This window comes from Merops nubicus, unplaced genomic scaffold (assembly GCF_000691845.1).
Source record: "Merops nubicus isolate BGI_N331 unplaced genomic scaffold, ASM69184v1 scaffold8047, whole genome shotgun sequence".
NCBI classification, from domain to species: Eukaryota; Metazoa; Chordata; class Aves; order Coraciiformes; family Meropidae; genus Merops; species Merops nubicus.
The window spans coordinates 134665-157160 of record NW_008620944.1 but is presented as its reverse complement, the minus strand read 5'-3'; the positions used below and the strand labels follow the sequence as shown (position 1 = coordinate 157160).

General features: G+C 43.4%; 1 protein-coding gene across 1 annotated transcript in view; it reads right to left on the bottom strand.

The window, feature by feature from the left end:
- Positions 1-3: 3 nt before the first annotated feature.
- The window catches only part of LOC103776755, a gene marked incomplete at its 3' end in the record, with an annotated part of 35175 nt that continues 12682 nt past the window's right edge, over positions 4-22496 (bottom strand). The window contains exons 5-11 of the mRNA XM_008944280.1: positions 19751-19987; positions 18264-18311; positions 16792-17050; positions 12031-12239; positions 11439-11511; positions 6681-6798; positions 4-22 (exon numbers count right to left, since the gene is read on the bottom strand). Of these exons, the coding sequence (XP_008942528.1) occupies positions 4-22; positions 6681-6798; positions 11439-11511; positions 12031-12239; positions 16792-17050; positions 18264-18311; positions 19751-19987 (963 nt within the window). The remainder of the gene's footprint in view (positions 23-6680; positions 6799-11438; positions 11512-12030; positions 12240-16791; positions 17051-18263; positions 18312-19750; positions 19988-22496) is intronic.

Sequence of the window (22496 nt, the reverse complement as noted above, 5' to 3'; positions counted from 1 at the left end):
CAGCGGCGTGTCCACGATGCCCCTGCAACAAGCACACGCACCGAGGGGTTAGGGGTGGGTTCTCCCTGGAAGGGAAAACAACGCTTTGAGGTTGTTGAGATGGTAATTCAGAGGGAAAACCGTGGAAGAGCACAGAAATTGCACAAAATGTGCACGCCGGACCTGCTCCGCCTCTGCTGGAAGTCGTGATGCAAACTTTGGTAGCACTTCTTTCACAGAATCACAGAATAGCAGGGGTTGGAAAGGACCTCTGGAGATCCTCTAATCCAAGACCCCTGCTAAAGCAGAGTCACCTACAGCAGAGTGCCCAGGATCACAAGCAGGAGGGTTTGGAATCTCTCCAGAGAAGGAGACTTCACAACCTCTCTGGGCAGCTGCTCCAGGCTCTGGCACCCTCACACCAAAGAATTTCTCCCTCCTGTGTGGGTGAAACTTCCTGGGTTCCAGTTTGTGCCCGTTGCCCCTTGTGCTGTCACTGGACACCACTGAAAACAGTCTGGCCCCAGCCTTTTGATTCCTGCCCTTTAGCTGTTGATCAGGATTGATCAGACTCCCTCTTAGTCTTCTCCAGGCTAAAGACCCCCAGGGGTCTCAGCATTTCCTTCTAAGAGGGATGCTCCAGGCCCTACTGCCTTTTATTTCTATTTAATATTGCCTATTGCTGCCAACAGGGAGGCTTAGAGGTTTTCTTTAAAGCGAGTACACACATACTATCTTCTTAGCTAATAGCAGTACCCTTTTACTTTTAGGTTACTCATTGTATCATCAGTTTAATTTTTTTTATTTTTTTTTTTAGTAGAAAACAAGCATAGCATTGGAAGCAAAAGCGCCTTGAACTGGGTCTGTCACAGCTCTTGGGAACTGTCGTCCTTCTACTGATTTCTCTTCTCCTCGCTTTGCAGCATAAAGTCACACAGTGTGCTTGTGTACAGCCCAGAGACTGGAAACAGCCCAACTTCCCATATGTCAAAAAACAGGGGAAAGAAAAGCCAGCACCCTTCTGGGCACCAGAGCCTTTCCACACTGAAAAGGAGAGGCAGAGATAAGGCACAAGATGCCCAGGGTGATTCTCCTTAAACCGATACCCCAACAAATCACCTGTCTTGCCTCTTTTCTGTTAATGAGCGACTACACCATTCATTAAAACTCTGCTAAGTTCATTTTCTTCAGGTGCCCTAAAAATGAGTGATGCTCCAGGAAGCACAATGCAGGGTGAACATTTGGCTGGCTTTTATGACTTTCACTGCAACTGATTTGTCACACTCCTCCTTAACAACATATTTGTATTTTGCGAAATGTATAATTTTTTTCAGCCCCTGAACAAATATATTTACATAACTGTGTCTAACGAGAAATTACATTTAACTTCTCAGAAATGACAATAACTAAAACCTGAACTGCCAATTCCACTTCATTAGTGTGGTAGAAATGCATTCCAAATGTTAATAAAAATTCCAACATGCTGATAAATTAGCGCTTCTAAGGAGCATGTGACACCTTGGTTAACATATTCAACCTCAATTATATTTCTCTTCAGCACCCTGTTATCTGGAACCTTTGCTGGCAATCAGAGGTGCTGTTTTTCAGCGGCCAATTTTCTAGATAATGTAGCTTATCAACACTGTGGGTAAACTTGCCAATGAAATCAGGCTGCACTGAACCACACACACGCTAATTGCATCTCTTTTTTATGCATATTTACAGACTGTCACTTCAAAGAAATCAGTGGCCCATTGAGGCAGCCAGTTAGCTGGAAGAATTGCCTCTTGCAAATGAAAATTAGCAAACAAGCTAGTGATAAATATGAAATGAACAAAGTATAAAAATACCCGTTTTGTTCTGAAACTTCATCGGCATCCCAATTTATACTTCCAAGGAAATCATTTTTTGAGACACACTGGATTCTGGGTATGAGATGTACCTTTTGTTTCAAACGAAGGTTGAAATCTGCTGTTTACTCCGTTATGAAGTGGAACTAATTCAGACTTTCTCCTAAACATTTCTGTTTTCACTAATCAGGAAGGATTTAAAATCAGCTTTATTTTTTACTGTAATTGTCAATAAATGCCAGAGCAGTTCAGAAGCACTGAGCGATGCAGCTCACTTAAGCTCCGGCAACGTAATAAAATCAAATATATTCCAGGACAGGACTACAGATAATTTGGTTATTTTCCCCCAAGCACAGCCCCCCTAGTCTCCCTCCTTGCTTTCCCAAACTCCTTGAGAACCAATTTTCTTCAGAGAGAAATGTGCTTTGAACAGCAGACGTGAAATATATTGGAGTCCTTTCCTTTACGCGCTTCTCACTGAGCTTACAAAACCATCAACATAATCGTTCTGGCTTTACACTGTCAAAGATCAGAATAAGGTCCATCTGATTTTATAAGTTTTTCAACTTACATATATGTTTTAACCCCAAGGGAACACAGATGAGGGAGTATGACACGCAGCCCTCCAGCATAACAGATTTTGCTAAAAAGAGGACGCTTTTCAATCTGTTCAGAAAAAAGGGTCTCGGGTCTGATCACCACAACCTGTAAATCACAGCGCTGTGCCTCTCACTGGACCTTTCTTCAGGTTCACTTCCAGTAGCAAAAATTCAGATGCATAACAAAACTTTGTGGCAAAATTTTTTTTTTACAGAAAGGAAAAAAAAAAACGTAGCGCGAAACTTAAAAGTTGCAAACACACATACTGATGGCACTATAAATATTAGGCATGTCATTGATACTACACATCTTCTGGGAAAGCTTTGGTGCCAAGTTGGGCAATTTAATGTTGTCGAACCCTTTTAGGCAGATTTTAGTTGGCTCCTAACCAGTTCCAGCAAAGACAACTGCCAATGCATTAATTCCCTACCTCATCTCGTATGCAGTGCTGAGCCTATCAGTACTTTCTGTTGCATGTCAATGTAATATCAAACTGCTGGTTCCTTAATGTTAGATATAAGCATCAATATTTCATTATTGATACACAGGACAATTGAGATGTTAGGGAAAAAAAAAAAAAAATCAAAACCAAAACCAGACCAAAAAACCCAATTGCCTAAAGCGTTTCCACTTTGAGAGACACATTAGGAAAAATATCACTTACCAGATACTTAACTGGAATTGTTACATGAGCTCAATCCCCAAATGAGAGCAAAAAAAAGATTCCATCTGTGTGTAACTTGATTTCTTTCAGATGAGTTATTAATTTGAATGAGTTAAGTACACTCCACTTAATCAGGAAGTGTTTAATCACAAGATCCACTTAATTGGGACATCTCCCATGGAATTAAGATTTAAGTCCAAGATACTTACCAGCAACGACTGCTGCTTAATGGGGATAGTAATGCTGCTTAATTGGGATGCCTTCAGGTGATGCTGGGGTGCTCCTCCTGCCAGCTCTGCCTCTCCTTCCCCTTTGACAGGGTACCTCCAAAACCTGCAGGGATCCTGCTCTGCCTGCCTTCTGATGCTTCAAACCCACCAGGCTAAGAGCCTGGCACAGCACCGTGTGGTTGCCTCCGTACCATCTCAAGGGAGCAAGGCAGGCAGGGGACAAAGCCCCTTTGCTCACCACAGCCCAAGCTCATATCCTTGCAGCCCAGCAGTGAGGAACATTGTTCATTCCCTGGGACTGCTGAGTTTCACTAGGTCCCTGACAAGCTGGCCTGGTAGGGGGGCTGGGGCTTGAGCTGAAGATCAGCTTCCAGCTGTTCATCCCAAAGGTCACCACATTATGGCATTTAATGCCTCACAAACCAAGTGGGGAGATACAATTATTCCCCAAAAATGGACACTGTTTCAGTGCAATGGCTGCAAAAACGAAGCATTCCAATGCTGCAGATGTCAAAAACCAGAGACCCTCAGAAGTGCCCTGCTCCATCACACCCTACACGCTTTGCATGGACCAGCAAAGGGACTGAACTACTCCATGGGCAGTCAGGCATCAGCCACCAGTCACTGCTCTGCAAAGGTCCCTATTCAGAAGCAGGTCACCTCTGCAGCCTGGCCCCCAAGTCCCTTTTGGGAAGACTTCAGCACCTACTTAATTTTGCTTGGCACCCTCTGTGTGAGGCAGTTGCACTAGGTGGTGGCAGAAAGGCTGAGGATGGTTTCCATGGTACATGGAGACACTGAATGCTGCTTGTAGCAACAGGCAAAGTTCAGCCAAAGCATCGAGGGAGTCTTGGCTACCTTCTCCCCATGGGCATGAAGCTTGCCTGGCCAGCATGAGAAGCCTGAATCTTCAATTTTATAAATGCAATAAATTATCCTAAGGGCTCTGCCATAACATTTTATGCATTGATAACTTTCATGCATTGCTCTGCATAAGTTTTATGCACTCATTAAGAGATTAAGTTGATAAAAAGTGACCAGAGAGGAAGAGGGGGAAAAGGCCAAAAGGTTTGCATAGTGAAATAATGTTTAATGCCAGACTGAAGTGTTTGGAGCTTCAGACAGAGGTAGGCTGAGAGTGTCTTCAAGCATTAATGCAACTGTGAGTGGAAGGGGCAAAATACTTAAGGACACACACATTTTACTTATGCAGAGATTACCCTGGATACCATCATGCCCTGTGTCTACCTCTGTGCTCCTCACACTCCTCAAAATCCCCTCCTGGTATAGGATGACTACATGCTAGGTTGGGCATCAATGCTCTGAAGGACTTGTTGTCTATTTGGAACACTTTTCAGCCCTGGAAAGTACTCTGGTGGCATCAACAGATGTGTTGTTGCATAGAAGGTAGTGCCTGGTGTTGGGTACTAAGTACAAGTGGGATGAAGATGCTCTTGTTCCTCAGTGAGTCATGTCAAGAGACACAACAATGATACCTGTGGGGGCCATGTCTCTGGGCATGGGTCCAAATCATCTCATAGAGGCAGAAGGGTAACCATGAATATTTATTCATCCTCAAGCTTATGTGGCTTTTGCTTGTGGTGAGGAGGGATCTGAGCTGTACAAACTGCTGGAGGCTCCTTCCTCTGAATACGACCCAGAGCTCTCTGGGCAGCCCTGGCCCAAGGGGCTCAGCCAAAGCTTTGAGCTGCTGGGAGGAAAACTCTGGCTGAAGAGCAGTTCAGTTCAGTCCTGGTCCCTGCTGCATCAGGGAGAACTGCTCTGCCCAGGGTGGGGGACCTTAAAGACAGCAAAAGGTTTGTCCTCTGCGTACCCTTTCTGTCCCTTCCTCCACAAAGAAAACCCTCCTCTTCCTGTTGCAGGATTTTGAGCTAGAGTTGCAGACAGGTAGGAGTGATCAAAATGCAACCCTGTTTTGGGTTGAAAAGCAGAAACAGAGAAGCGTGACTATTTTTTCTCCATGCTCTGACAACTGCCTCCAGAAATATAACTTCAAACATGAGTGCATGCTTCCAACTTCCAGAAAACAAAGAGTTTTGATCACTCAGTAGATACTTTTTAAATTTATGTAAACCCTCTAGAAATGGGTAATTCCTCAACTGAGAGCCTCCTTATTCATGATTGCTGTGAATGTGGCACTACTGTCCCACCTCTGTTGGTAAAGATTATCCATGTGTTTTCAGACTCAGCTCCTGCCAGGTCCTGCTGAGCTTCCCTAATTCCCTTCATCTCCCCTGGCTCCCGAAAGCCAGAGTAAATTCACCAGCACTAGTTGTGGGAACGCTACTGCAAAGCTGATAACATTGGCATGGGGAAAATCCCATTACAGAGTCAGATGCTGTTTAAAGAATCTGTGGCTCACGTAGAGCGATGGCTGGAGCCACTGGTGTAATTAGTAATAAATAATCATAAGGAAGACAGCACAAGGAAGTGGAGAGCAGACCGACAGTAAAACCAGAGGCACTTGCCATTGAGCTCTGTGAGGGTTTTTTTTTAATTTTTTTTTTTTTACTCCACTTTGTGGATGAAAATATGTAATTTGTTTTTGCTAATTTGATGTACATTATATCTTCATTATTACAATTTAACTCCTGGGTTAAAATCCTGCCCTTCTTACTTACTCTGATTGACTTCAATGGTCTACGGAATTTGACCGCTTCCAATTAACTCTATCCACTTGGGTTTCTGCTCAGCACTATCAAGCTCTGTTAATTGTTTAATAAAATGACTGTTGGGTACGTGTGTGAGGAACAGGGAGAGAACAAGCGTACGTGGCAAAAAAAAAACCTTTCCTTTGTGAATACCATAAAATAAACCATACAGCTTTAAGCCTTTAAAAATAAGGAAAATGTAATTTGTAATAAATACATATATATTTACAAAATTACACTTGGCCTCCTGTGATTGTCAGAGCTGAACAGTATCTCAATTACAGCAGTATAATGTGGCTTTTTAAGTGCCTATATATTTGTCTCCAGTAAAAAGGGGAAAGAAGTATTGTCTATTAAGTGTCAAAAGCCTTTTCTTTCACCACAGAAGGCTTGGACAGACTAAGGAAATATTTCATCTGGAAGAGAAATGCTAAAAACTACCCTTCACACTGTTGGAAAACCTATTATCAAATGCTAAAACCTCTTCTTAAATCCCTGAGTATACACAGCAACAGAGCAGGCTTGGTTCTAAGTATTTAAACCTTTGTTAAGGAAAAGACAACATAAAAAGGGATGCAATCCACCTGCTAATTAGAAACTTTATTTGCCGAGATACCATTCGATTGAGCTTTTTAGAGCATTTCATTCTCTTTGTACTTTCAGAAGGAGTCTATGTTTTACTCACGGGGAAATGCAGTTGACTTTTACTCCCCTGTCAATCCACTCTGTTCCCAGTGTCTGGGTTACCTTCACCACCCCGGCTTTGGAGGCGTTGTACGCCAGCTGCTTCTGCGGGTGCGGGACTAGAGGGATTCACAAACAGGAAATTAGTTCTTCTCCACAAATTAAGACAGCTTAGGCACCACGTGGGCAATTACCTGCATTGAGATGAACTATTTGGCCGTTTTTCTTCACGCTAGGCAGGGAACAACAAGAATTTAGCTACTTACAACACAAAATTCTACACCTATATTTTGCCGTCTAATATTTTGCCTCAGCAGCTGGGCTAAAAAAATGGAAAAAAAAAATAAATGAAAGGTTCCATATTTGAACAAAGCCAAAAACAATGTATTAAACACACATATGCAATATTTGACTACTCCCAAGAAAGAGAAATAATCATATACACACATGCACATACGTATACTATACACATCTGTGTGTTAATATGCAAAATACTTGTACACTGTAATAGTAATAAAACATAGTATAGAATTATATTATATATAATATAATATAAAATAATGCAATAGGTACAATATGATATCATGTAGCATAATATATTATACTATATTATATGCAAAATACTTGTACACTGTAATATTAATAACACGGTGTATAGCATAATGATATCATTTATGATATACAAAATAACACAATATGATACAATACACTAAAATGTAGCATAATATAGTATGATATATTGTAAATGCATAATAGATTTAATGTACACAGATTATATATAGCTTCTTGGGAAAGATTATTCTTAATTTTTAAATTATCCGTAGTCTGAAGCAAATACATCATATTATCTAATCAGTGTTTGTGTGGCTGTGAGCACAGGTGCATCCCAAAAATTCAGAACACCCACCACCTTCAAAATCTGAAGCTTTTGAAAATGTTTCAAAGATGTCACATGTCAGTCAGAGAGGGGAAAATGATCGGCTTGCTAATTACAATGTTCAAGCTTGTTAGTGCTGTGTGCTCAGGTGGCTCTGCCCCTCCATCAGCTCTCACACTCACAATGTTCCCGGGAAAGCTACTTAAGGACAAATCTCCAGGGGGTGTAAAGTGCTTTAAACCCTCAGGAGTCCAACCAAGCTGGGCCAGCTGCTGGGATTTATACCCACCAAGTGCCTCTCCTTGGACCTTTCTGGCTGCCACAAATCCAAGGCAAAGCACCGATCCGTGATCAGCAGCGTGCTGGTGCTGAGCATCTCTGAGCTGCTGATTCTTTCATGGAGGGAGGGTGGGGAAAACCAGTGCTGAAAACAGGAGTGACAAAGACAAGCCATTGTAGCCTGCAGGGTAGGGAGCACTGAACCAGGGGGGAAAGTGCATTGCTGCATTTCTGTAAGGCACAGCAGGCAGACCCCACAGCATCTGGATAAAAACACATGAGCAGCACTGGTGGGTGGCATTAAATTGGTCTTCGTTTGTCCACCACCACCGTCCATGGTGTCCCAACACATCCACTATTGCTTGCATTGACTTAAACTGTTGGGTTTGAGTATGTCAATTTAAAGGGTGGAAACAAATTGAGCCATCCCAACTCTGAAAGAGCCAGAAGCCCTGCTGCAAATTACTGAGCACGTGAAAAAGGACCTTTGGCTTGAACAGAGATGTTTGAGAATAGATTTAGGGCACACACATGATAGGAGCAACAATTAGTGTTTCTTGTTTTCTCTGCATGTGCTGAAGGTTTGCTCAGAATTTGGAGGCTTTTTTCTTGCTACAAAGAGCATTTCCCACCATGACCCCCCTCTGCCAGCATTTATTCTGTGCTCATTTTTTGTTCAATGTGAAGAAATTCAGGTTTTGACCAGCAGAACTGCTTTGCCCTCTGCGTGTGCCTGTTGCCCCCGAGACGCAGTGCGCCGGGTGGGCTCTCAAAAAGATGTGGGAAGTAATTTCTTGATTAATTGCCATGCATCAGCTCCAAGTTACATACAACTTCGGTAGTTAACCTTGCAACCTCCCAAAAGCAGTTCTGTGCTAAACTTTCCAAACATGTCTGTTTGTGATAAATCATTTGGCGTTTGCTAAGAGGATAAGAGTTTTGGCACTGGCTCTGCACCTCTGGTGCACATGGGTGAGAAAAGCAAGTTGCTGCAAGCTATCAGAATCAGCTTTCTGATTTGGGGTGGGGGCTGAGATGGAGTTTTCGAGAGTCATTCCATGTAAACGCTCCTGTCTTCATAAGAGTATCCAAGGAAGGCAATTCAGAAGATTAACTTTACCCCTCCAGAGACACTTGACCCCTTTCAATTGGAAGAGCCCAAGAAGAAGCCAACAGGTGCTGTGAAGCTCTGGCACTGGATGGGCTTTCTGCACCTGAACACCCTGCACAGCCTCCTCATCCCTCACCTCAGCTGGTCTCTTCTAGACAGAAGAGCAGTTCTGCAACCCTCTAGACTCACCCACAACACGGCTGGAGCTTGTGAATAAAGCTATGCCTTCAGCAGTGCCACCAGAAAAATCTGAGTTTGTAAGACTTCTGGGAAGGAAGGACACTCACTCCTGCTTCGTACAAATAAGATGGGAGGGAAGGAGACAAAAATGCTGACAACATCAGCTGCATTACATTTGAAACACCCAACACTACTTGTTTGGAACTTTGTCCAGTGCATAAAGCTTCTACCTTGACCTTGAAGCAGCCATGTAATGTCAAGGAAAGGTGAACACAGAGAAGACCAGACCACTTACCACTGAAGATATTCTCTGTAAAAACTACAGATCAGAGTTATACCTGTGCAAACCACAGAGCTGCAGCAGCCCCATCTCCACTGCTGAAGCATACGTCTGGAATAATTCCAGTGAAATACCAGCATCAAAATGCACATATGCAAAATGTATGCAGCTTATCTTCAATTAATTAAAACTGATTCTGAGCAGTATATCTGGAAAAATCACAAACAAAAGCCTCCCTACCCTGTTAAATGTCTCCTCATTTCCCTATATCTCTGAAGAAGGACTCAACCTACAACAACAACAAAAAAATATCCCCTAACTATTTCTAGAAACATTTCATACTTTGCCAGTTGGCCAACATACTTAAATAACCAACCAACCAACATATTTATTTAACATTCAGCAGATGGACATGATATGAACATCGTGGTTTTCAGTCGTAGTTTTATAACTACTAGATTTTTTCCATGCCAAGATTCAAACAGGTTCAGAAGGTAAACACATCTCCTTGTCTTTTAACTTCTGGGCTAGCATGCATTAACTTTCAATGACATTTAAACACATCTTGCAATGACCCTTCCAGGCTGCTCTCAGAGTTGCTTTCCAATGTTTGTTCCTGCTCCAGGACTTATACAGTCCTCAAATTTGATCCCCATGTGAGTCTCAGAGGACTGGAGAAGTCAGCCAAGGAGGTGCAGCCCCACGTTGGGGCTGGGATGGATGCTGTGGTGGAATGGCATTACCTCCTGGCTCAGCAGAACTGATGGAGAAGCCCTGGAAGGAAATGTCTCCCCCTTAAGCAGGAGAGCACTTCTGAGATGCAAGAGCAAGGCTGGGAGCTGTGCACCAAGCCAGCAGAAACCAGCTGATCCCAATGTCCAGAGCTCCAGAACTTTCTCTAGGGTGGAATGCTTCCTAATAAATTTTGCTTTGCGATGATGATGTGGACAGTGACAGTCCAAGCCCAGATCAGAGCCCCACTGTGCAGAGGGGAGCCCAAGAGTCTGGGGCATTTGAAATTTAAAGCTTTACATTCTTTTCAAAACTATTTTTCTTTGTGAGATTTTGTAACTCTACAAAGCTGGGGCAGAGGGATGGTGCCTGTGTTTAAGCATAAGTAAAACAGCTGGTAAAGACACTCGAAAAAAATATTAACAACAACATTATAAATGCATTTCTGAAGAAACATTTAAAGTTACTGTGCAATAAACTGAGCAGAATGTCACAGAATGTCAAACTGGGCACAGTAAAAATAAATGTTATTCCCAAGGAAAATAAAAAGACTGCATATTTATGTAACATTCAGCAGATGGACATGATATTAATACAGGGGTTTGCAGTTGTACTTTTATAGCTACTAGATTTTCTTGCCTAACTTGGCAACCCGAGGCACCATTTGATTTTTGGATTTGGACAATACTGCAACAGATGTCCAGACCAATAAAATAAATTCCTAAAGGGCTATGCTTAATTTGTGTAATTGATCAATTTTTGTTACATGGGCCTCAGTTCACCAGCATGTAACTGCCTTCCAGATTAGCTCAGCAGTAGGGATTTCATTCCATATGTTACAATGGTTTATTGGCGCTTTCGACGACTCTGCTGATTCAGCACCGTTGGTGGAGACACCTGTTGGCAACGGTAATGAAATAAAACCCCTGGGTTTTGGGGCAAAAAATCAGCACTAAAGCTTTTGGGTGGCTTCAAAACATCACAGGGGCACAGCTTCCTGCACTCAAACGTGTTTGGCTGGAATTACTGGGGAGTGCAGCAGCATCCCTCCCATGCCATCAGTGCATCAGAGTCAGAAAAGGTGACTCCACCTCTTCTATAAAAAGTAATAAGTGTGCTAAAACATAAAGGACAGATAAATGTTGAAAAATGATATCAATAAAAATTTTGTAGTACATTTCCTCTAATACAAAATGTCAGTGATTTACTCCTTCCCAATACAGGTTTAATTGATTCAAATAGCATCGGTAGTAATTAAAATATGGATTCTGAAGCACAACTGTTAGCTCTCATCACTCACCTATTAAACTTGCCATAGATGCTGTGTTAATTATCTTCCCATATCCTTGATTCAGCATAATGCGGCCTGCAGCCTGTGACAGAAATTAAAGGAAAGACCAGTGACCCTTTTTGTGATTGTGCTAATAATGACATGATAATAAATTAGTCTTCACTTTCAGAAGAGTTTATGTGCTAAGACATTTTTTTTTAAGCACTTCATATAAAAAAAAAAACTTGGTATAAAAATGGCTGATGCAGGAAAAATCCCATTGCTATCTCAGACCTTCTTTATTTTTGGCAGCATTTTTCCAAAATGATCACTGATGATAGGAATGGCCCCCTAAAGCTTTGTGATTTTCAGGATGCCAAACAACTACCCTTTAAAAAATCTGGCCATTCTTAAATGCTTGGGCAGCCAATAAGTACCAACTGCTTTTGAAAGTATTGACAAAAATCTGTGACTGATACGAAGCACATCTCTCCTTAGCCCCACCAAAACTAGGACCAATTTCAGCGTGATTATAAAGTGCTATAAAGTCTTGCTAAAATAAATGCCTTGAAAAATTATCACCCGTTTGCAAAACCAAACCAAACGAGCATTTCACACTTACTTGGCAGCACAAAAATAACCCTCGTAGATTCACGTTGAAAGTTTTGTCCCATTCTTCCAGGGAAGTGTCCTCGCTGGCAGAGTTCAGGTTGACCCCAGCGTTGTTGCAGGCAATGTGGACCGTGCCCCAGCGTGCCACGATGGCATCCACCATCCTTTGCACATCCTTGGGTTTGCTTATGTCTGCTGCCAGGGCCATGCTTTTAATCCCTGTGTTAAAATATCAGCAAGTTAACACAAGGATTCCTAGAGAAAGGGAAAAGTCTAAGTTATATTTCTTTATTAATTTGTATACAGATTTTATTTTTAATATAGATATGTGCCACCTTAATACATTTCTCTGCAAAATGGATGCTTTTATTGTAATACTGTTATTATAAAGTAACTAGCTGGTTTGTTTGTTGGAGGCAAATATAAAACCGAGGTTCTGAGTGGAGTCTGTCACTCCAGCAGGACGAAGCTTTGAACACTGCACCATCTTCTGTCCAAACCCACAACTGCAGCTTCCCCCTCCACGAGCAGTTCTGCAGAGACCATCGCTCGTGGGTGGATGGTAACAGCTCAAGAACACGATAAACCAAAGGACACTTTTATTCACTCCTGTGTAGATGGTTTTTATGCCAGTTCCCCTCAAAAATGCTGCAGAAATCAAACCAATTTGTCCAAGAAAGTGCTCCTGGAATGAAAAACGGCATCCAGACAACTGGGAGTCTCAGACAAAACCAAATCAGTTTTAGGTGAGAGTGGACTGGGAATGCCTGCAGGTTCTCAGGTATGGTCATCATGCTGCCTGGCCTTATTTATTGTAAATGACACTACCAGAATAATGCACACGTTCAGAAGTTAACAGATTTACTGGATTTGAAACATGCAGAAGTTGTGCTTTTGTTCCTAGAAAAAATCCGGGCATTGACTTTGGCACCAGTGCTGATCTGTAAAGAGCTTCCCTTAATTTACTATCAAAATCAGCTTTAAATGCCCTTATTATTAAATAAAATAAGCAACCTACTGAGACATCTGATGCCAATGGGATTATACCCATCCTGAAAATCAAACAAGGCTACACCAGTAAGGGCAGTGGTGAAATGGGTCTTAACTAACAAGGAGGGAGGCAGCCACTGGGGCTGAGCATAGGTCAGCAGCCACAAGCAAGCAGTGCACAGGTAGGAAATTCCAGCTGTTAAAGCAAAACTTTTACTTCTATCTGAATGTAAAATTTATTCCCCTTGAGTCTCTTTTTAGAGACCATATTCTGATAAATTTAGAACTCATCAACCTATCCTAAGAGAAAAGGAGAAGACCTTCACAAAATGAAGCTTTGAGATGAAGGCTCTCATGAAAGCAAGGCAAAGCAGTAAGTGCCCAGTGATGTTTGAAGAACAGGACAGGAAAGTGGCTTTTGGACAGAAAAGGGCCTCTTGATCTCCAGTGCCCGCAGGAGCCTGCCAGGGCTCACATCCCAAGGTGATGCTGGTTTGAGGTACTCCCCACACTGGGCCATGGGACCTCAAAGGAAGACACGTAGTATAGCCACCTACAAAAATGAATGCACGTTCTGCCACAACACAAGACCTCTTATTTTATCACAGGTTTTATGCTAAATATGCTGAAAGAATAAGAATAGCCAGAGAGCCCCCATTGCTCCTCCTAATTGTTATCAAGGCATGCAACGTACAGGGAGCTGCTGCAATCTTTCTTATTCAATTTACAGGCAAAACGGGTGCAAGCCTGTTACTAATGGTAACAGAATGAGGCTCTTCACCTGCCCTCCAACTCTCACCCCATTTATGGCTTCATGGGATACAACAGTTCACAAAAACAAGACAAAAGGTGTCACACACGAGTGTCTAGTGAAGAAGCAATGAAGGCAGGCTTACTTCAAACCAGAGTCCCACACTTGACCTTAATCAATTCAGCTGATATCCCTGCACTCTGAGAGAGGGGGAGGAAACCACTTGCTGTCTCTCTGAAGTCCCCCCAAACCATTTGTCAAAAATAATAAATAAAATAAACCATGGAAAAATAGCTTAAAATCTATAGTCCCAGCTGGAGGAAAGAAATGCAGCACGTGACTGTGCTACATGCATGGCAGTGGCAGTGCATCTACAGTCCTCAGTGCAGTTTTGTGATGCTCCTGGAGGCAGTTTTGTGATGAGAGGGGCAGGAGAGGAGCCCAGTGTCTCCATGCTGGAGAGGCATCCGTGTGGTGCCTGAGGTGCCCTTCTGCAGGGGACAGGCACACGGCCCCCTGCCACGGGCTTCATCTCTGGTCTCTCAGTGTAAATGGCAGTAATACCTTGTATAGAGACAGGAAGATCAGAAGTGACATTGTGGGGAAGGCATTTGCATAGTGTAGAGTGGAAATGCACATTTTAAAAATCCCATCAGGCTAATTCTTCCCTTAAGGTACAAGCAGTGAATCCCCCCAAAGACAGAGGGGTATGGAGTGGAAGGTAACCCTCAGGAATTTTTGGTTACGTTTCATCATTTTTGGTTGTTCTGTCAGGATCCATTAGCAACTGTGGGAAAAGGTATTCACGTAGGATCTAAAAACAAAGACCCCTGTAGCCAAGGGACAGACACCCGAGCTGTCTAACAAAGCTAAAGCTGAGATCACAGAAGTTCTGATGTGTAAAACTCATCATGAAATGATGACACCATCCCAAAAGACAGCAAAGGTCTCCTTGGTGTAAGAAGTAAAGCAGGTTTAAGAAAGGTAAGCAAAATGTCTTGAAAGAATATCACTATGGGACTTGGTGCACTGCATTTCCAACTTAGAAGATCTCTGAGTTAGAGATCCCCAACCAAAGAGAGGGGGGTGGAAGTCAGAGCTTCTTTGTGCTTATTATAGCAGGAAAACTATGTATTAATACTATGGTTGCTTCAATTTACTTGTGAATATTTTGAGAGTGAAGCTAGCTGAACCTTTTTGTCAAAATTTATTTCCAACAGAGTATGTTACTTCTTTGAAGCCAAAATGTTTCATGGAAACATATTGATTTCAACAATAGTTTTCAAGGGAAAGCTTCTGAGGTCTGGGCTAGACTCTCTAGTTACCTCTGGAGAGAAAGAGATTGAAAACCTGACCTTTTCAGATCCTCTCCAAAAACAGGCATTTGGATATAATTCCCTTTCACAAAAAGCATTACAAAGTTTGGGGTTTGTTCCAACGAGGGATGACAATAAATTCGAAGCCTCAGAAACCGTCATGAGGTAGAATAGATGTGCCCCGACCAGCTGCACTGGTCAAGTGGATAGAGAAGATTTGACCTCAAAGGATAAAGATGTGTAAAGCCTGAGAAGTGAGGTTTTTCTTTCCTTTAGACTGCAATAATATTTGCTACGCCTCATGACCTCCCCGAGTGCATTTTGTAACCCCCCACCTCCTCCAGGCTCGCAGGCCGCCGCTGAAGCAGCAGAGATGTAGGGCAGCTATTGAAGGATGGATAATCAAACTCCTACTGAAAATGCCCTGGAGATAAATTAAGTTAGTTTTCCAATAGGCTGTTGGCATCCAAAGTCTCGTGGCTCTTTCAAGTAGCCCATTTCTATCTGAATAGCTCTACTTGATATGCAGGATCTCCCTGTGAGATGATGTCCAAAAGGCAAGTTAACTTGTAGGGCACAGCTACTTTGTACCCAGGCCATATGGCTTTAATGCATAAGAAAATGAAAAGCTTCAGTAAGAGGGACTGGATGACTCAACAATTTGTGCTAGGAGCTGGACACTTTCTATTCTAGGTCATTATTTGGGATCAGACCAGTAATCAAGGCTTTAACCAGTGTAAAGAGCCTCCTGCTTTCTAGAGCTGGGATGGTATGGACTGAGGTTTTGTGTTTAAGATGCTCTCCATGGAGGCTCAGGATGGCATCAAAACCAGAACTGAACCACTCCTCAGGCTGGCATCAAAACCAGAACTGAACCACTCCTCACCCCTTACTTACAGAACTGATTGAAACTGGGTGACAAAAATACATCTGCAGGTCCTGTTTTTGCTGGAGAATATGGTTTCCTACGGCCCAATCCCTTTCTGAAGTCAGAATGGAAACAAATACTGGTGTTTTTATCCAAACAGAAATGTGAAAACTTTCTGAGTAAAGCTCCACCTTTAGAAGCAATGAAGTACTGAACTTTGAAGAAGGCTCAGCTGAAATCTCACAAAAGGAATTATAAAATGAGTAACACTTCCTTTCTTTTCTCATTAAAATTATATTTCCAGTTTTCTTTTTCCCCTTTACAATTGCAGCTTAGCACGGCTCTAGGGGGAAATTCAATTTTATGTTACATTTTCTGGTTTTACTGCTAAAATAGAAGGATTTTACCTCTTATTTGGGATTTTACTTATCACGTCTATTAGTATTTGTTCCTATATCTGACCTTGCAAGCATGTTTGAAGGAACTATAGCTGAGGTTTAAAAAAATGGCTTTGCTTCCATTTGAGGGCACAGTGAGAGATTTAGTCTGACAATACCTCTATGTTGTTTTGGTGTTTTGGCTCCTGGTCCAGACATTTGGAATGGAAGAGGAGCCAGGGAGAAGGGTATGTGCTAACGAGTCCTCTCACGCATCCTGTGTGGAGCCTGAGTTGCCTTGGCTGCTGCATGACTGAGTGAGGAACATCTTCTCTGTTTGCTCAGGCTCTACAGAAGGATTGGCCCTTCTCAGTCCTTGTCAGCCAGGTTTGAAGAAGGAAAGCAGCCTGTTCCAGCACTCATCACCAGCCTGCGTGCAGCAGGACCTGCAGGGCAGCCCCGTGCTTACCCTTGAGGCTGAGCTCACACGCCACCGCTTCTGCCTTTGCAAGGACCAGATCCACGATGGCTACTTTAGCACCAGCTTCACCCAAGGCATGAGCAAAGGCTCTTCCAATGCCCTGCCCTCCACCTGTGACATAGGCCACCTTGCCATCCAAACGCAGACGGTCCAGGATGCGGCGCCTCTTATAGCCCCAGAAGACATCATCTCTCACCACTTCTTTCTGAAACAAAAACCATGCACACATTGCTCCATAAGGGTAGAGCTCAGTGAGGGACAGCTGTGGAGGACTCTGCCTGTGAGGTGGAGGTGGGGGCACCAACAGGGATCCGTGTCCTCTCAGCCTATTATTTAATACAAAAAATGTGGCTAATTCGAGTCAAAAAGCACTGCAGATATTTGTGTTTATAGGAGCACCAAGGTAGAAGACAACAGAGCAGAAGGAACCAATGCACCAACTGCTCCACCTACATGAGAGCAGGGTATGGTATTTCCTGACCCAGCTTCCCATGAGACAATGTCCCAGGTACAATGTCTTAGAATATGACTCATGAAATCTTCCAGTTATTTCAGCCCCAGGGCTAAATCTTGGAGACTCAGCTGCCTCCAGGAAGAGAACGAGTTTCCAAAGGCAGGATTTGGCTCAAGTAGAGTGCAATCAAAACATCTTCACAAGGCTGGTGAGCAAATAAAGCTATCAGCCAATAACTTAAACCAAGCTGTCATCTGATCAGCTGCCATACATCATTTCCCCCCGAATGGAATCAAAATGGAAAATACAAGATGTTTAAAATATTGAGTTTGAAATGCCAGGAATTATCACCAGTGGGTGTTGCTTTGGGACCCTGCAGAAACTGCAAAGCCATCAGGATGTTTGGGTCTGTGTTTACTGAGTTAGGCCATTCTGATTCCAGCTGGGAATTTCATTACAGCTGGATGATGCCCACTACATAAAATGGAGAAAGATAAAAGCACCATCTTTTCCACAGGACAAGCAAAATCTAAAGCCATGAAAACATTCAGCTCAGACACCACAGGAGGGCATCACATGCTGCCTTTGGGCAAAAAAAAAAAGAGCTACTGCAGAAATATTGCATTGGTTCATTCAGTCTGGACTGTGGCTCCATCTGCCCACGCTCCCCTGCACAGGAAGGACCAGAGAGCACTGGGCACAGACCCTTGGTGAGCAGCATGCCACCTGCTCTGGGGTTTGCCACAGCACCAAAAGACTCCACAAGGAACGAGCATTTAATAGCTGTAGTATCACCCAGGACTAGTGAGGATCATATGTGCCAAGCTCTAAGCTGGTAAATCCATGCTGCACAGCACCATGGCACAGCAGAATGTGAGTCTGGGCTCCTGCCACCAAACCTCTGAAAATTATTTTGTCATTGGCCTCAGCAGAGTCCAAATTTTCCCTAAAGTGTTCACAGAGAGGAAATACACACCTTGGGTTCAGTCACTGCATCTGGAGGTACTGGGCTCCTTCGAATGATGCTCAGTCCATTCTGCACAGGTAGAATTATCTGCAAAGGTGACACAGACACAGTTCTCAATCGCTTTGGAGCTGGTGTCCTCTCACCCAGATTCCACTGACATGAAGGATAGTCCTTCCTTCCTTCCTTAGGCCATAGTAGCTTTTTGACTACTGCTGTGCTTTAGCTGAAATTCCTCCCAACACAAATATGCCAGGCATTGGTATCTGCTCACATTCCTCTTCCAAACTCATGGCTTCCACAAATGCCAGGGAAAAAAATGCAATTTTGTCTCTCCCTTTTCTAAATCAGTGCCAGCTGCTGAGGTTTCTGGGTTTCCACTGCCTGGCTAATGCTATCATGAGGATATTCCAGTCTTATCCTTGGAGCTCAGCAAACCATATAATAGCAACACTTTGGTGTTCTTCAGCATTTGCTGGAACATCTGTCCTGTACCCACAGATGAATGTCAGTGGGTTTTGACACCTGCCTTCTCTGATACCATTATGACACTGTAGAGAAAGCTGTGCTCAGTGTTGGAGGTTCAACACCAACATCAAACCATTGGAACATGAGATGTGATGACAACGTTTACATGCATTGAATGACTTGCAGTAGGACTCAGTGCATGGAAACTATCAGTAACCTTTCCCTCTTCTACAGAGCAAAGCTGCTGCTGCTGGTACATTCATTATGTTGATGATAGAATAACTACAGGATCACAGGAGGCACCTCTAGAGGCTGTCCAACCTGCAGATAGACAAGGACCTCAAGCCCCTGAGGCACACACCAAAACCCTCCAGGCATGAGCCTTACCCCCCTGTGCCGTGGAGAGCTATGGCAGGGGGGTGTGGGATGGAGGTGACACCTCGCCTGTCCCACCACGGGACCAGCCTTACAGTGCAGGAGGACAGGGAGGGACCCAGCCATCCTCAGTGGCCCCCCCAGCCACAGCAGCCCCTCCACCACCCTGGCCCAGCCATGGCATGAGAGCAAGTCTGGCAGGCTGGTGGCTACTGCCCTGGGGTAGCATCAGTCACATCTACTCCCAGCGCTCTGGAGGGTGTGTGTCTGATTTTCCCTCTGAAACCACAGGATGATGTTTATGCATCCTACTTCTTTGGTTTTTTTCTCCTGCTGGAGTAGGACTTTGTTGACTCCTGTTGTGCTGGTGATGTCCTACAACCTCCAGAGCCTTTAAAGCAGAGTGACAGTTCCCTGGTTGTATTGTAGAGCTGATTATTCACTCTGAAGTGCTCCACTTTTATCTTGCCTTTAACACTCTATATGATGCAGACAGAAAGTAGGGACCATTTCTGAATATAGAAACTCATATACATAGAGCTCAAGTGAGGTGAATTATAATAAAATTTGAGTTCATTTTAGGTCCTCTGGATAATGGCACCAACAAAAGAAACATTTTAAGGAATACTTTGCAAAACTCATAGATACAGTACCACGGGCACCTCAGCCAATTGCATTGCACTAACCTGCTCAACACGAGGATCTGAATTAATCACTGTATTTAATTTCCTGACAGCCAGTACATTTTCATCAGATATGTTCTCCAGGTAGACTTGTCCTTTCATGAGTGTATTCTCTACACAGATCACTGCATCCATTCTCAGCAAGTGGTTATCCATGACAAAGCTGTAGTAGTTAACAGCGTTCCTTTGATCAGCATCAATAAAGACTATATCAAAGTGCTCATCCTCAGCATGTAATGCCTAGGAAAAAAAAAATTATATTGGAGAAAACACTAATTATTTACCTGAAATCTAAAGTCTTGCTATTAAAATGCCCTTTATATAAAACCCAAACTAGAGGGAACCTTGTTCTTTTAAGGTAACATGGCTATAATTACTTCTGGAGATCTTGGGAGTTTTCCATGCTTTGCAAACAATTCTTCAGTAACATTGGTGCCCAAAACTCTCAGCCTCTCATAGAAAATCAGGCTGCAAAAGAGGATGGCTCATCCCAGCCTGTGGTGTTGAGAGTCACAGCAGCAACATCTGCATATCCAGAATCAAAGGGAATGGATCTATCAGGGTAAAGGAGAGGACTGGCATCAAGCCCTGTGGCTGAGGTGCTACAAGAAGTTCTCTCTTCTCAAAAGAGTAACTATCAACAAATTGAAGAGTGGCAATTATATCAGTCTGGGAAAAAAGAGGCATAAGGGTGATCCTGGGAATTGCAAACTAGCGAGTCCCACTTCAGTAGCAGGAAAATGGTTGAAATCCCAATTAATAATAGAATTATAAAGCACATAAAAGAACAGGTCATGCTAGAGATAAAGCAGCACAGCTCCTGTGAAGGAAAATGATGTTTCTTTAATCTAAAAAAAAAAGCTTTGGATAGCTCAGCAACAGAGAGGATAAAAGAGAACTGGCTGCTATCATCTAATTGGATTTTCAGAAACGTGGCACACCTTCCCTCCAAGCAGGCTGCTGATGAAAATGTATAAAAGTGTTGATGGATGACCAGATGGGAGCCTTTACAGCCTTCTCCTGCGGCAGTTAATGCACTCGCTGCCCAAGAGGCTGCTAGGGAATATTTCAGATTCCATCTGGGACTATTTAACTGCATCTGTGTGCGTCGCAGCGAAGCAACGGCTCATCCACCTACCTGGGCAAGCAGAAACGCTTTCAAGTCTTGGCATTTGGAGTGAAAAGAGAAACAATTATGTTTTCCAGAGCTCCCTGTTTCTACCACAACTTTTAACAGTACTTCTTGCATCCAGATTTCCCTTTTGTGTTTGGAGACGTTGTGCACAAGGAGTGATGAGCGCTCGCCCGAGATGTAGGAGAGAAAGCAGCAAAAGGCAACAGAATGTGGAAAACTGATTTGTTTTCAGCAGCGAGGCTGATGGCTCCCAAACAGACTTCAGGAGCCTTTCTGAAGCAGGGAATGCGTCACTCAGAGGAGGAAATAGCGGGAAGCAGATCGTTGAAGCTCTGAATTGCTCTATTGTGCAAACTGGTGTCATTGTGAGCTTGTTAGTGGTTAAGATGTTAAGCCAGCCTGAGAGCCTGGGTCCTCACACAACTGCAGGTGCTTGATAGCACAGAAGCTCTGCCAAAAGTGTTCATGAGTCCATATTTAGGGCACCTTTTGATACCATGCTATAATGGAAGAAGACCTTAAGGCCAGATATGTGATAGCTTATAATAAATGCAGCAGAAACTGGGGCATCTGGTTTTTTGGGAATCATCATTTCATGACCAGTAAGAGAATTTTGCCTTGGTTCCCTCTTGAGTTGTATTGGGGAAAAGAAGCTGGAGCATTTTTGCTACTGTGGAAGAGCATCTCACATCAGGTTGCAACTCAGCCAGTCTGTCCAATGTGGATACTTCAGGAAGGGTCAGAAGGTGAAAGCTGGGAGGAGTCCATCAGGAAGAGAGATTAGAGGTCTCATTCCCCAGAGAGCAGAGTCAAAGCCAAATTCAAGTAATTATCATGACTTATCACTACTTTCTGACTTGTAACCTTCCTGTGTGGAGGAGGTGGGGGGCAGGCACTCAGAAGCAGATGTGGCCATCTCTGAACATATGTTACTATTGCTCCATGGTATGGCTCCCTAATGAAAAAGAATCTCTCTTTTATGCATTGACTTCATTAGGTCCATATGGAGTTGTGTAGCTCTTTGGATATTGGCTGGACTCTGGTACTTTCTGTACCTGCTGACAGCTTATCTCCTTCTTATCTATCTTCTGATACAGATAAACTACCTTTTAACTCCACAGCTTTCATCCCAGGAGGGTGCCTGTGTGGTGTGTGTACCCAGCACACGCCTCTCTCGTCCTTGCACTGCCTGGGTGTGTGAGGCCACCGTTTGGAAGGCATTTCTTCTCTACCAGTTCATCAAATCCAGCCATGAAGGTCACTTGGGCACCTCATTTCTTCTAGATATCCAGTACTAGACACCAGCATAGAAATGCCTGAATCACTGCCTTGGAGTTCAGACTGGGACCCTGCCATCCTCTGAGCTTCTTATTTCCACAGCTTCAACACTGCTGCTGAGTTTTCAATATTTAGCTGGAAACAGCTCCGGGCCTTCAAGGGGAACCCATGAAATTCCTTCAACCAGCTTTGCCTCACAAGCAGCCTCTACAAAAGGAGTAACAGCCACAGGAACAGGAAAATGCTCCGTTTCCTGAAGCTCCTTGAAGCAGAGCACAGGTCACCCAGGCAAGCAGTCACTGTGCCCAGGGTACCACACTGGAGAGGGTTTCCTCA